General features: G+C 40.8%; 1 protein-coding gene across 50 annotated transcripts in view; it reads right to left on the bottom strand.

The window, feature by feature from the left end:
* The window catches only part of FOXP1 (forkhead box P1), a 521,641-nt gene that overhangs the window by 55,928 nt on the left and 451,641 nt on the right, over positions 1–14,072 (bottom strand). For all 50 annotated transcript variants that reach the window (XR_014507549.1, XR_014507550.1, XR_014507551.1 and 47 more), the window contains one exon: positions 8,153–8,257. Coding sequence is in view for 47 of the 50 variants with exons in the window: in XM_083425259.1 (XP_083281385.1) it covers positions 8,153–8,257 (105 nt within the window). In the remaining 3 variants the exon portion in view is untranslated. The remainder of the gene's footprint in view (positions 1–8,152; positions 8,258–14,072) is intronic.

Raw genomic sequence — 14,072 nt, forward strand, 5'->3', positions numbered from 1 at the left:
TCCGCTCCTTTCTTTTTGATACATTAACACCTACAACTGCATTTCCCTTCCATAACACCAATAAAATGAAAGAGAGAGTGTGTGTTGTGGTGATTAATAGTTAAGAATTATTAGCTGAATAGTTAATAGCTATTAACCTATTAACTGAAGTGCACAGTTCTCATTAACAGCTACGTCTTTAAACTGGGTGTAAAGGTGAAATGCAAAAATTACAGATATAACTAAATACTTAATGCTGTGCATATTTTGATGACAAAAAAGACTTTCTACCCTCAGAATCCATTAATATTTTAAACTAAAAATTCAGCCACCTAAAACATGCAGCAAAGGAAACAAGGTAAAGGTAGAATCCTTAAGCTTTAATTTAAGATGAATGCAATGGATTTCAAATTAGAGATGTTAAGCCGGTCATACGTGACAAGCTTTGGAATATTTTCTTTTGGTCACACTGCTTGATGGTTCTTTTCATCCTTTGTTACATTAGGCTCTTTTTTATAATGACACTGAGAGTCACAGTGCATAATTAATAGGAAATGAAATATTCAAATGGCCTCTAATGCAGCCCCAGTGAAATGCTGTTGAAATAAAAAGGCGAGGGAAGTGTGGAGACATCAGGAATGGCTATGAAAGTTGGCATATGTCACTGATAATGCAAATATAAAAAGCATGCTAGCACACAAAAACAACAGGCTAACATAAAAAAACACTTTTGTGACACGGCCGTTATTATTATTATTTATTATTAAAAATGGACAGCTTAACCACTTGTGCACTCTCACATCTATTGTAAAATTGAGACATCAGAAACCTGGCAAAATCACCTATTCCAAGTCTTGAAATCATGTGCTGATGTAGCCGTGTGTCTAAACAGCACTGCATTCCACAGGATACATAACGGAGTCGCAGGTAGACAAATGTCATCTCTAAAATTAAAACACACACTGCAGCCACCAAACAGCTTTATAGAGAAGTCCTGGATTCATGCATTAGCCTTATTTAGCTTATATTTCAATGGGACGCTGTGTTTATTTTAATTTCGCACCCAGAAGAAAATCATTAAGAGGGGGTATTGCTAATTGTGCATTAGGGAGGGAAATATTGCCGTATTTGAAAGTGAGCTTGGTTAGAGATTCCAGGCACATTTCAAACCAACACCCTCGCCTGACAGCCTTTCAGGATTCCTGCACTGCTTACACATCTCAAAAGAGTCTTCAGTAACAGGCCTGAATTTAAGCTTCTGTGTCACGGCACAACACAGCTCTCCTTTATCACCATATAAAGATACATATATAGAATTCTCTAAAAAGTGAAGAAAGCCAAGGTTAAAAAGGAGTATATCAAGTGCTTCCCTTTGGACCGAAATAGTCCGTTTTGACAGCTGACTCTCTGTCTTTGAAAGAAGGCAGCATACATAAAATAAATACAATAAATACCAGGTTGCAAAAAGGGAAAAAATAAAATCATTGTAACTGTCTACAATATCCTGAGCTGCCTGTGGAAGAACACAAGATCCTCTTGGATTCGTATTTGTTTAGTATGGGATTTCCTGGATGGCTAATATCCACACAAACAATTAGACATGGGAAGGGGAAAGGCAACACTTCTTTAAAATTTGAACTGTGAGTTGTATTTTTGTAAAGGGCTGAGCAGGAAACTGAGGCTCAAATTTAAAGCAAGCAAATTTATTTTCTAGTTAAAGATGAACATGTGTATATTTCTTTTCTGCTTTGCTAAAGCTTTTCAGACCATGGGACCTTTACGGTAATGTTTTCATTTTCTTTCAAAAGTACAGGAACTTTGAAAATGACAAATAATCACATATGCACACAGTTGTAATTATACTTGCCTTAAGCGTCAAAGCTTTATATGAGACCTGTTGCTAATACCAGTACCACAGAATGATCTCATCTTTCATTCTGGCTAAATTCCAACATACAATTTCATTAACCCAGGTACTGCAGGTGATAAAACTCATTTTTCCCTAAAGAGACAGCTAAAAAGTACCAGTTATACATTTATGAAGTACCAGCAATCAAAATTATGGATTTTCTAAAAGGTTTTTAACTACTTTTATTGAAAGGAAAATCGCTGTCTCAGACTTTTGTGACACTATTGCTAATAATAAATTTTACCATTTAGACATAGCAATAATGTGGGAGATGGTGTCAATAAAAAGTATGAAACAAAGATGATCCCTGTCTCTTAAGTAATGCTTTCTGATTAGATACCGGAAATTAAAAGTGGGAAACATAAACTAAGCACCTAAAACTCCCATATGTGGTTATGAAAGACAAGGGGTTTTGTTCCAGCACAGTACACAGCACACAACAAATATCCTCAATGTAAGGAGAGAGATGCCCATTTCATAGCTATCTGTCCACTTGGAAAGCTGACCAAACGAAGTAAAAGAGGATTACACAATAACTCTTATCTCCGTATTAAAACGATACAAAGTAATGATAGTTGTGATAATATCTTTGGGCCACTTCGCTAAAACTTTTACTTCTAATATTATATACATCACTAGAGGGCAGTGTGGTATTTAGGCCACTCTGACCTTTTTAAGTGATGCAACTATTGGAAAGGTCTTGAACTTCCGTACAATGTCAGTGAGGTTAATAAGCATGCTGTAAAAACCTGTGGCATTCAAATCTGAACTCCACTCTGCACGTTTGACAATCTGAGGAATAAAATGAACTGTTTTTGTGTGTGTGTGTGTTTTTAGATCTGTTAATAGGCAAGGTATATTTCACACAGAACAGATTTCATACATTTTGGTCATCCTGTTAGGTCACTTACAGGAGATTAACAGCATGGAAAACCTTTAGCCAGCCACCTATTTTATGTATGTTTGAAGAGGTGAACTGCCAGGGCCATGTGTTTGAATTTTAAGACCATACATATCCTTGGTATGTATACAGGCTTCGATATATGTAGGCTTTCCTCCCCCTCCACACTCCTCTTCTAACATTGCACCAATTTTACCAGAAGTCTCTGTTTTCTTAACTCTGGAGGTAACTTCAGCTCTAAAACTTTCTGACACGCAAATAATAGCAATTAATGCATTTGAAACAATTTATGATTTCCGGCCTTCCTTCAACGTGTATTAGCATATACCTGATCTCTTTAATGTGCACTTTTTCTTCCCGAAAACCACAAGCATAGTTGCTGGAATTTCATGTGGAAGTGCTTAAGGGGTTGAAAGTTAACACCTTTGTGAGCTGAGCAGCCTCACAGTGGCTGCTAAACAAAAGCCTCTTTTAGAAGCTTTCCTGAAATGTTTTCTTAACATGTTCCAAGTAGTTTTAGGCAAGCAACTAAAGTAAACAAGATGTTGCCATGATAAAAACACTTGTGAAAACATTGCAGAGTGTGCCGAGAGAGTTTCTTTCACACAAGCCCTCCTCAGTTTTATTAAAACTAAAATTCACATGATGCAGATTACCAGCAAGCCTCCATTTACAAATGACAAAAATCTCCGTTTTAAATATATATTCTAATGCGTTACTACTGCTCCCACAAGCACTCCAAAATCACAAGCACACACACATGCACATGAATACTATGCAGGCTACTGTGTCAAAAGTTATTTACTCTTGCAAAATAATAATTTGATTTAGAGGAAGAGAGAGAAAGAGATGTAAATAATATTGGATAAAACCCCACTGGGGTTTTGAAGTACCATTTTTGGTAGTCCCTACAGAAAGTATGTTGAAACGGTGTTTGCCAATATCATGAAAAGAGTTTTCCCGTAAAGTTAAATGGGCATATAGTCAGGGTAGAAACAAAGGTTTCCCAAAGTTAGTTGCCCATCTAATTACATCTTCCTTCCCCAAGAGGGAAACAAAAACATTTTGTCCCCCTTTCCCTATAATAAATGTGCATACTGTTCTCATGCTTCTTCTCTGCATTCTCCTGGGAAGAGCTCTCAGCAAGGACACACTGCTAGATCACATTCTCCTATGGGTGTTCTCTAGGCTCCATAATGGAGTGAGGTAAGGGGACCCCTGACCATTAGGTCCAGTCTGGGGTTGCGGCGCTCATCTCGCTTTACTGGCCGAGGGAGCTGGCGTTTGTCCGCAGACAGCTTCCGGGTCATGTGGCCAGCATGACTAAGCCGCTTCTGGCGAACCAGAGCAGCACATGGAAACGCCGTTTACCTTCCCACCTATTTATCTACTTGCACTTTGGCGTGCTTTCGAACTGCTAGGTTGGCAGGAGCAGGGACCGAGCAACAGGAGCTCACCCCGTCGCGGGAATTCTAAACGCCGACCCTTTGATCGGCAAATCCTAGGCTCTGTGGTTTAACCCACAGCGCCACCCTACCATACTGGAGTACCCTGGAGCAAAATTTTACCACGAAAGCCTGCCCATGTGTGCTTTGCAGGAGAGGCATACAACTGGAAAACAAAGACAGCAACCCAACAACAACCAGAAAGGCGTTACATTATGCTACCCTCTGTTTCACTTTCAACTGCCCCCCCCCTTTAATTCAGACATGTGGTTTGTACATGGTATGTGAATTTAAACATAACAGTGTCATAATAGCCTTGGTGCAAGCTATGAATTGGAAACCAATGTCAAACCATGGTTTAATAGCCTCCCTTTGGCAGTCCTTAAAAACTAGTTCTGGAAAGCTGCTGTAGGGTTCAGATATAACAGCAAATCATGGTTCAGCATTGTGCTGGAACTGTGAACACTACGACGTTCCCAAAACAGGCAAGCTATGTGTTTTTGAGAAAATACCGGTGTAGAGTTTGGAAATAATGAAAATCTAACTAAACTACTACAATTTTTTTTTAAGGTACTCAAGAACCTCCTGCATAGTATGCCCATATGGCAGTGACCCACAGAGGGTTCTAAGGAGCAATTTAGCTTAAATTAAGCCAGCACAAATCACCCCTGTTCCATACTTTACTTGGGAGTAGATCTATACCTAAGCCTAGCAAAGGGAAAACAAGACTTTAAAACAGAGTTTAACTTATATCATTCATTTTGCTGGCTTAAGTTCTGCTGAGTTGCCAAGTCACGTGACCAAGCTGAACTGAGTTACGAACCAAAGGAAGTTCCCCTGCTCAGACACATCCCTCACGGCCTCCAGAACATCCACTCTTTTGTGGTTTATGCCAGCATAAGATCCATCTGTCTCAGCTCAACCATCGGAGCCCCAGCTAAACCCAGATGAGGGAGCTATGCTGGGAATCTGCTGGGTTCAGCAAGAAATCTGCTGAATCCACAGTCACTGCAATGGATCTTGGGTTTGGAATCCTTCCCTCATCCGCCCGGGAGGGTGGGTGTCCCTAAAAAAATGAATCCATTTTACTGGGATATCCTAAACCAACAGCAGATTCAGCCATGCACTTTCTAGAGCAGCGTTCCCTAATCTGGTGTTTTCTAGAGGTTTTGGACTACAACTCCCACTGTCCCTGATTATTAGCCACTGTGGCTGATAAGAGTGATAGCCCCAAACACCGCAAGGGGTATCAGGTTGATGAAGATTGTTCTAGAGAAGGGCAGTATTGCAAGAGTACTTTGACATGGAACCTGTGGGCTGCTCACTGGATTGCTGTATAAGGAGGGCAGCAAGCCCAAAATTAGACACCCCTTCCCCAGCCCTTGTGCTGCCTTCCTAAAGCCAGCTAAGTGAGGCAACTGGGGTTTGAGAAGTAGGCTGGAGGACTCTAGGATGCTGTCACAGCCCTCACACCTCATTCTCCAAACCCAACACCTCACTTATTACCTGGTGGCAGGGGGTTGTCAAATGTTGCTGAGGGCCACCAAAAAAGGCATTGAGGTACACATGAGGTTGCACGTTGGATTGCCCTCTTTTAGAGCGTAGGCAAATTAAGGCCCAGGGGCTGGATCCAGCCCAATCGCCTTCTAAATCTGGCCCGCAGAAGGTCCAGGAATCAGCATGTTTTCACATGAGTAGAATGTGTCCTTTTATTTAAAATGCATCTCTAGGTTATTTGTGGGGCCTGCCTGGTGTTTTTACATGAGTAGAATGTGTGCTTTTATTTAAAATGCATCTCTGGGTTATTTGTGTAATCTCACTGTCAACAAGTTGTACAAGTGACATTAAAGTATTTCAATTTGTGGGGCATAGGAATTCGTTCACCCCCCCCCCAAAAAAAATATAGTCCAGCCCCCCACAAGGTCTAAGGGACAGTGGACTGGCCCCTGCTGAAAAAGTTTGCTGACCCCTGCTCTAAAGCATCTAGATTGCTCGGATCCCAAACCTACTACCCCTAGGTTTGAATTATGCAGTGACTATTGGGAGTGCTTACTGCATATCAAATTACTACATGGGTGCCAAGAACCTTATCAGCCCTCATGTACTTTAATTTCAAAGAACTACCTGTGTGCCCAAGAATGAGATTTATCTATAAAAGAAGAAAAGAAGCCCAGTGGCCCTTCTACTGCCTCCCATATTATACAGCATTAGATATTTGAGGCAGAGCATACAAAATCTGCCTGCATTTTTGTTTTCTTGCTGCAGAGAATGAGACCATTCTGTCACAGCAGTAAAAAGTGGACTTGTTTTTGTTTTTCTGTATTCGAGGCAATGCAGGGTGTGTTGGTTTCATTAGATTTAGCAGAATCACCTGCTGGTAGCAGTTAGTTCTAACTGATGGTACAATTGCATGACAACCAGTGGCTGACTGCCTCAAGGGGTGGAGGGAAGAGAAAACACAGAAAACCCTTGTGTAAAACTGCAACTTATTTTGAAAAGAAACAGGGAAATGAATGTGTACAATAGCATATGTATCTGCTGATACTGATAAGCATCCTCCTGTTAGCTGTGAGTGGAAGACAACTAGGATTGTTATTTGAACAGAATTTATCTTTAAAATCAAAGACCTTGTAGTGTTCCATACCTTAGGAACAAACACTACAAAATGATTACAGGTAGGGGTGTGTGTGTGTAAAAAACCACCCTTGGTTTTTTTCTTTTCTTTTTTCTTTTCCAGCCTTTATTATATTCATTTCTCAGAATGTATAAAACAAAAACAAGACTCCCAATTTCTTTCCTTATCTAGGAGAATTGAGGGCATTATAAAAGATTTGCCCCTTTTGAAAAATGCTTTGTGCCCATGAAATTATCGCATAAGCAATGTTAACAGAGTTAAGTTATGAAAGGCTATGAGGGTCACAGACAATATGGCATAGAACTGACTACAGGCGTCCCCCCACTTAGGGAGGGGGTTAGGTACCAGACCCCCAGGCGCATAAGTGCCAACCGCGTTAAGTGGGGAGCATGCTCTAAACACTCTATAAATGCCCTCTCTGCTGCTCTCTCTCCAATCCAGACCAAAAATACCGTATCCAAAAATATCCACAACCAGAATTGAAGCTCTGGAGCCAGCTGGAGGCTGGAGGATGCGCAGAAAAGCGGACAGTTGTATAAACGGGCAACACACAAGACAGATCGACTAGCAAACATGTGAAATGTGGAAGTTAGAAAGAGCACCTTTGTCAGTGGTAGTTTCCAAAATGACAGTGGTAAATACAAAAACAGACTACCATTTACAAAAATGGAATGCCTGCAGGTACCGTACCAAATTGTCAGTAAGGTAACTTTTATACCGCATTTATCACTGTTTTGTTTTTGTTTTTTGGTAGTGAGGAGAAGTCTGTGTCAAACTACAGGGGCTCCATTAATATAATTAGAATTTAATTTAAGTAGTGTTGACTTTGCTTATTAGATACTTATGTGACACAATTAACGATGCATGTAGTTTTGCCAGTCTGTATTCAATAAAAGCAGTTACAAAATCAATTAAATAAGGAGGATAGACTCAGTTGCTTCTGTGTTGGATCTAAGGTTTGGTGAAAACATATACAAGAATGACAGAGGACTGTCATAAAAACCCAAACACTGGATGTGATCTGCACATGCAGCAGAGATGAACCCAGTAATCTGTTGATCTCAGACTGTGCCGGATGAGGAAGGTCCTTTGTCAGTCACCCTGAAATGTCCTTCTGTCCAGGCTTTACTGAGGACAACACGACTTGCACATCACATGTATTTACAACAGACACCTTTGACAGGAAGCCACCGACAGCAGGAGATGTTTTCAGCTCACCCGAAGGTAGATTCATGCTTAATGACATATATGGAGTGCCAAAAAAATAAATAAAATGTTCTTACTTTAGAAATGACTGGAAATCTTCGCATACTGCTTCACAGCCTGGCCATTTGCATACTCCGTGCCCATAAAGCGGATGGCTATGAGAGTGTTCTTCGTGGGATAAACTGATGGGGAAGGAAAAAAAGCAGGAAAGCATTATAAGCTGGTGCTTTGAATGACTTTAACTTGCTGCAGCGTTGAAAGCAAAATATGTAAGTATAAACACATTAAAAAATGAAATATTCAGGAACGCACAATTCCGTTTTGTTTCAAGGAAGCCCTCCTTTGAGCTTTACAACAGAAGAGTCGCAAATGTGTCGGGATTGTAGCAAGCAGGTTATGTGTGTCTGATTGATTAATTAATTAGAAGTTTTGTTAAGAACTGAAATAAACATAGGAAGTGAATGCTGGGAACATCTGACAGTTAGCTTTATGTCTTACATACAAAAAGTGTTTGAAAATTGCATATTTACAGCAGATGGAAGACTAAATACCCTTGCAGTTTATATCTAGCACCTTAAGTAACTTTGAGGGTTATAGGTACTACAAAATACTGTGTAAGACAAAAAGAAAGAAAAGCACGCATATCTGTGTTATGGCATCTTTAACCCTATCAGAACAGACCTGCATGCTCCCCTCCTTTTGATGCCTTATTTGCAGGTCTGTTCATATTTCTTAGCAAAAAGTGAATTTTCCCAACTATAAAATTCATTTTAACAAGAAACGTAGCAAAAAGGGAATTCTGTCATTTCCCTGGGATAGAAGGGTGCCATTAACAGCAGCACTGCTACCTAGGCCACCAAGACAGAGCTTATAAAAAGGTGGTTGGGGTGGGAAGCACCTTTTCAAACATCGAAGAGTTAAAACTCTAGCAGGATTCCAATCAATACATAATGATTTGGCCACACTGCTCCAAGTCATGAGATGCTTTGATCCAGGCCATGTGGTGCTCAGGGAAATGTATCTGTTGCATTAACTGATGAACCATGTTCTGAAATATCTTTACTCAACTTCTGCATGAAAACGTCTTCAGCAAAGGAAATTATTTTTTCCTGACAATTTCCATAACCTTAAATGACTTTTTAAAAGAAGAAATGTCAGTTATCTTGAAGGGTGCACTTTTTTGTCCACATTCATTTCTTCTCCCAAATTGTTTTGTCTCTGTGTGTGTGTTCAGCTGACTCTCTTGCAAGCTGCAAGCTCAAAAGCAAAAAGATGTAAAAATAATAATAGACATGCATGTGTCTCTATCAGGCATTAACTACAAGTAGGGGTTGGAACCCCCAATTCCACCCCCATCATATCCAACACATATGAATATGTTACAAATCAGTGTAAAATCTTACTTCATAATTGCTTTTGGCAAACAACAGAATGAGCAATTTGATATTTTTACTGGCTGAATTATAAGGGTTTTCATTATTATTTAGACTTATATCACACATTTCCTCCAATATAAAGAACCCCAAAGCAGCATACAAAAACCAACATGTATGATACACACAAACAAAACAAAACCGCTATAAAATCGCCAATAAAATTCCATAAGCTACAGAGCAACCAACAGAGTAGCTGATCAGCAAAATAGAAAATTAAAAGCTCTTCAACCAAATGCTTGTTGATTTTTTTTAAAAAAATGTATTTACTTATTTCTTACAACTACTCACTGTGGGGGGCCAATCACATTTCACCTCTATGGTAAATGCCCTGCTTCTTGTCACTGCCTCCTAAGGATCTTGTGAAGGTGGGGCCATGAGCACAGCCTCTCCAGCTGACCTAAAAGCATGTGAGGGACTGTATAGGGCAGGGATGGGGAACCTGTGGTTCCTCCAGGTGTTGTTGTTCCTGTCATCCTTGACCATTGGCCATGCTGGCTGGGGCTGATGGGAGTAGAGATGAACCACATCTGGAGTCACTTCTAATATTATATTTGGCTGGGGATACCCAGCCAGATGAGCAGGGTATATTATTATTATTATTATTATTATTATTATTATTATTATTATTACAAATTATTAACCCACCTACCAGCCCCCTCCCAGGGCCCTTGGCATGCGGGAAGCCAACACGCCCTAAAATGTCCAATTCCCTCTTTACCAGAGGAAGAGCTCTGTGGGGAAGGGGGGGGACAGTGGCTTACTTTCGAGTAAACGCAGCTAGGCTGGAGCTGGAAAGGTGGGGAAAGTGCCTGTGGAGTCATTCTGGCTGTGGCCGAGCATGCGCTGAGGGTGCCCAGTGGCCATGGGAGATGCCGGCAGGCAGAAGCACCCTGAGGCCTTGGTCATGCTCGATCAGAATCCTTTACACGATCCAGCGTTGGACATGTCCGGTCTAGGGCATCAGAAAACTTCTCAATGGAACTGAAAATTTCTCTATGCCTGTTACCCTAATTTTTCCATCACTGGAAATAGGTAAAAAGATGCCACACCTATTACCTTTCAAGTGCAAGGGTTAATTTCCAAGTTGGAAATCAATTTAATTTGTAGTTTGCATAGCAGTACAAGAATCATTTGCCGCAATGTACATTAATTTCCATCAGCAATTAAATTCTAGCAACTGGAAGCCCATCACTGAAATAGTGGAGAAGAAAAATTGGTTGCTGCAACATGTGATTCTTGGGCTGCAACAGATTCTGGTGTGATCTACCTAAATATAATACACAGACTGTTGTAGGTTTGAGCTATTACATAGTTTTACAGTATACCCTCATGCACATTTTAATCCTCCCATTGCATACACAAAACTCACAGAAGGTCAGAATGTCAAAATACAGAACATTCATGCTGCTGCTGTTATTTTATTTATATAGCTCCACAAATGTGCAATGGCACTGCATGAAGTACAAGAGGACGGGTCTATGCCCCAAAGGGTATACAGTCTACCATCTGACACATTTGAGATAGAGGAAGGACGGGGAGAGAGGCATAGTAGAAGAGGAAGAATGTGCTGTTGTGTCAATTATGTGTACTTGAGCTTAGTTACTGGGAGGTTTGGGGGTTATCTTGCGTGCTTTGTTAGCTTTGAGGTATTAGAGACGCCTTCTAACAGAGCCAGTGTCTTGCTTTGGAAAGAACACCAGACTTGGTCCAGGGAGAGGGGTATTCAAAGCATCACTCTGCCAGGAAGCTAACTGGGCAGTGTTGGGCCATTCACAATCATTCAGCTTAAGCTGCTTCACAGTGTTGTGAGGATAAATGTGGAGGGAGCGATGGGTAACATATGCCACCCTGAGCCCCTTGGAAGGATAGCCATCGATTAATCGATGCAAATCATATCCATGCCCACTATATTGGTTAGTACAAACGGCAACAACCTCTGTACTTTCAATAGGTAAGAATAACAGCAAACTGTTTCGTGTGGTTTCTGAATTTGGATGTCACAATAAACTTTGACTGTAATGTAAATTAGCTGAGGCTCCTCACCAGGCTAGAACACTCTTCCCAGCATCTTCCAGCACAGCCACAAGGTGAAGATTAGAACCTTTCGTTTCTAATGTAGCAAAGTTTAGTGTTACATCTGAACTATAAACTGTGGTTAAACTTATGTACGCTGAAACAAGACAGCATTATATAGCATGGTTTGAAGATGGGTGGTTTCAAACAAACCATATTTAAGATTGCCCACAGCTTGTGAAGTTTGAATGGCACAGCAAACTGTGGTTAAATAAAAATGGAAAAGAAAACTTCTGTATTCCCCTGGTAGGAGGGAGCACAGGGAAGGCTAGACGTGTTCTCATCATGATAAACCATTGTTCATCGTGACATCCAAACTCTGTCAAAGTCTCAATAATAAAATATGAGTCAGATAAAGTCACACGTAAAGACATGTTATCTACGTGTAGTCTTGCTATGTGATATAAGTATATTTCAATAAACTGTTTTTCAGCTGCTGGTAGTAGGCCTACAGTTTTTAAAAAGAGAAGAGCACCAATTTATTTCCTCAGTAGACAATTCAGCTTCATTCTGAAGGTAGAAGGTCCATTTTAGGACAAGCTCTGCTAGGGGGATTTACAGCTGGTGTTATATCACACCCAGCTGTTTTTAAATTGAATATAAGACTGTGTTTTGTTGACTTGTTATCAACTGACTTGAACAGAAGAGTGGGAAACCAGGCACTCATATTAGCAGCCCATTAGGATCAATGAAAAAAAATTGTAGCTATGTCTGTGTTTTTTGTTTCAGTACCTGGCAGACTTTGCAAACATTTTAAATCACAAGCACAAAAGCCACACAAATGCAACAAGGAAAGGACAAAATGTCCATGTGTTCTATAGTTGCCAACTTGTAAATGCCAGTGCAAACCACATATCTAGTTCCTAATCTGTTTTTTTTAAATATATCTAATAAAGACTAATAGCACTCGCCAATTTTATGAAAACATCCCCTGAGCCCTATATGTGAGTGTATATAGAATTCTGCACAGCTGTGTTCATGTTATGAATCATGAACACTGCTTTCTAATATGTAATCTGGTGGCTTTTGCAGAATCCTAAAAAAAATCTTCATTTACATTTTATATTTGGAAAATAACAATTTGTATGCCCAAAAACCCCACTCTCTATAAAAATATGCACCAAAAAATTGGGAAAATCAGTAAGACCCTTTCCCCTGCACTATCCAAAAACGTTTGTAATTCAGAACTGAAAACAATCATGCCAGGACTATGCTTCATGTTTCTTGAACTATTGCCATCAAGTGCCATCAGTGTTATTTCCCCCCCCCCCCATACTCACAATTAAATTCCATGTGAAAAATAAAAACAAAACCATTTTTGTGTGCTGTTCATATTACTTGGGGAAAATAAGGGACAGAGAGAGGCAGAATTGAAGTAGTACCGACAGCAGTTCTCAGAAGTCCTTGGGTAAAATCAAGAGAGCTGCCAATAACAGGATGGGTAGTTAAATGGGAACCTAAAGCCAAGATCACTGACCCCACACTGCAGTCTCCCCTGCAATCCAGATGCAGCCAAGATTGCTGCCCCCTACACAGCACAGCAATGCAGAAATGGTGATGTTTTCTCCATTGGCCAGCCAATGGATGCTCTATGCATGCTCTAATCCACTCTGAATCACATTATGTGAAAAACGCACAGGGGAAAAAATTCTTTTCACTTTATTTGAAGAAACATCCTAGTAAATTATCAATACACTGGGGCAGTGCCATATTTTGGTTCCTCGGTGCTTTATGCACACTACATGTCTCCTAGTGAACATCAAGTGAGAAAGGAAGATGCATGTTTCAAGACAAGGCGAGCTGTGATTAATATTTGCCAGGAAGCCGTGAGTGGCTGTAGTTCTTTGGGATGTGACTTATGCACTTGAAAATATGACTGTTTTCTTTATACCTTTATGGCATAGGTAAAGGTAAAGGTACCCCTGCCCGTACGGGCCAGTCTTGACAGACTCTAGGGTTGTGCGCCCATCTCACTCAAGAGGCCGGGGGCCAGCGCTGTCCGGAGACACTTCCGGGTCACGTGGCCAGCGTGACATCGCTGCTCTGGCGAGCCAGAGCTGCACACGGAAACGCCGTTTACCTTCCCACTAGTAAGCGGTCCCTATTTATCTACTTGCACCCGAGAGTGCTTTCGAACTGCTAGGTTGGCAGGCGCTGGGACCGAACAACGGGAGCGCACCCTGCCGCGGGGATTCGAACCGCCGACCTTTCGATTGGCAAGTCCTAGGTGCTGAGGCTTTAACCCACAGCGCCACCCGCGTCCCTAATGGCATATATGGGAATAAATGTAACATGCATGTTGCTGCAAAAAGCGTGAAACAATTTTTTCCTCCCCCCCTCCCAAGAAGTTGATTGTTTCATATTGGCGACCTGCACCCACTCAGACAAGGCCTTCCTTTAAACAGGCACACCAGAAACAAGATGCCCACACAAACAGGGATTTTAAAGAGGCTCTAGAAAAAGTAAAATATTGCAGCTGTAGAAGAAG

Source organism: Podarcis tiliguerta (assembly GCF_965153285.1).
Source record: "Podarcis tiliguerta genome assembly, chromosome: 2".
Lineage (NCBI taxonomy): Eukaryota > Metazoa > Chordata > Lepidosauria > Squamata > Lacertidae > Podarcis > Podarcis tiliguerta.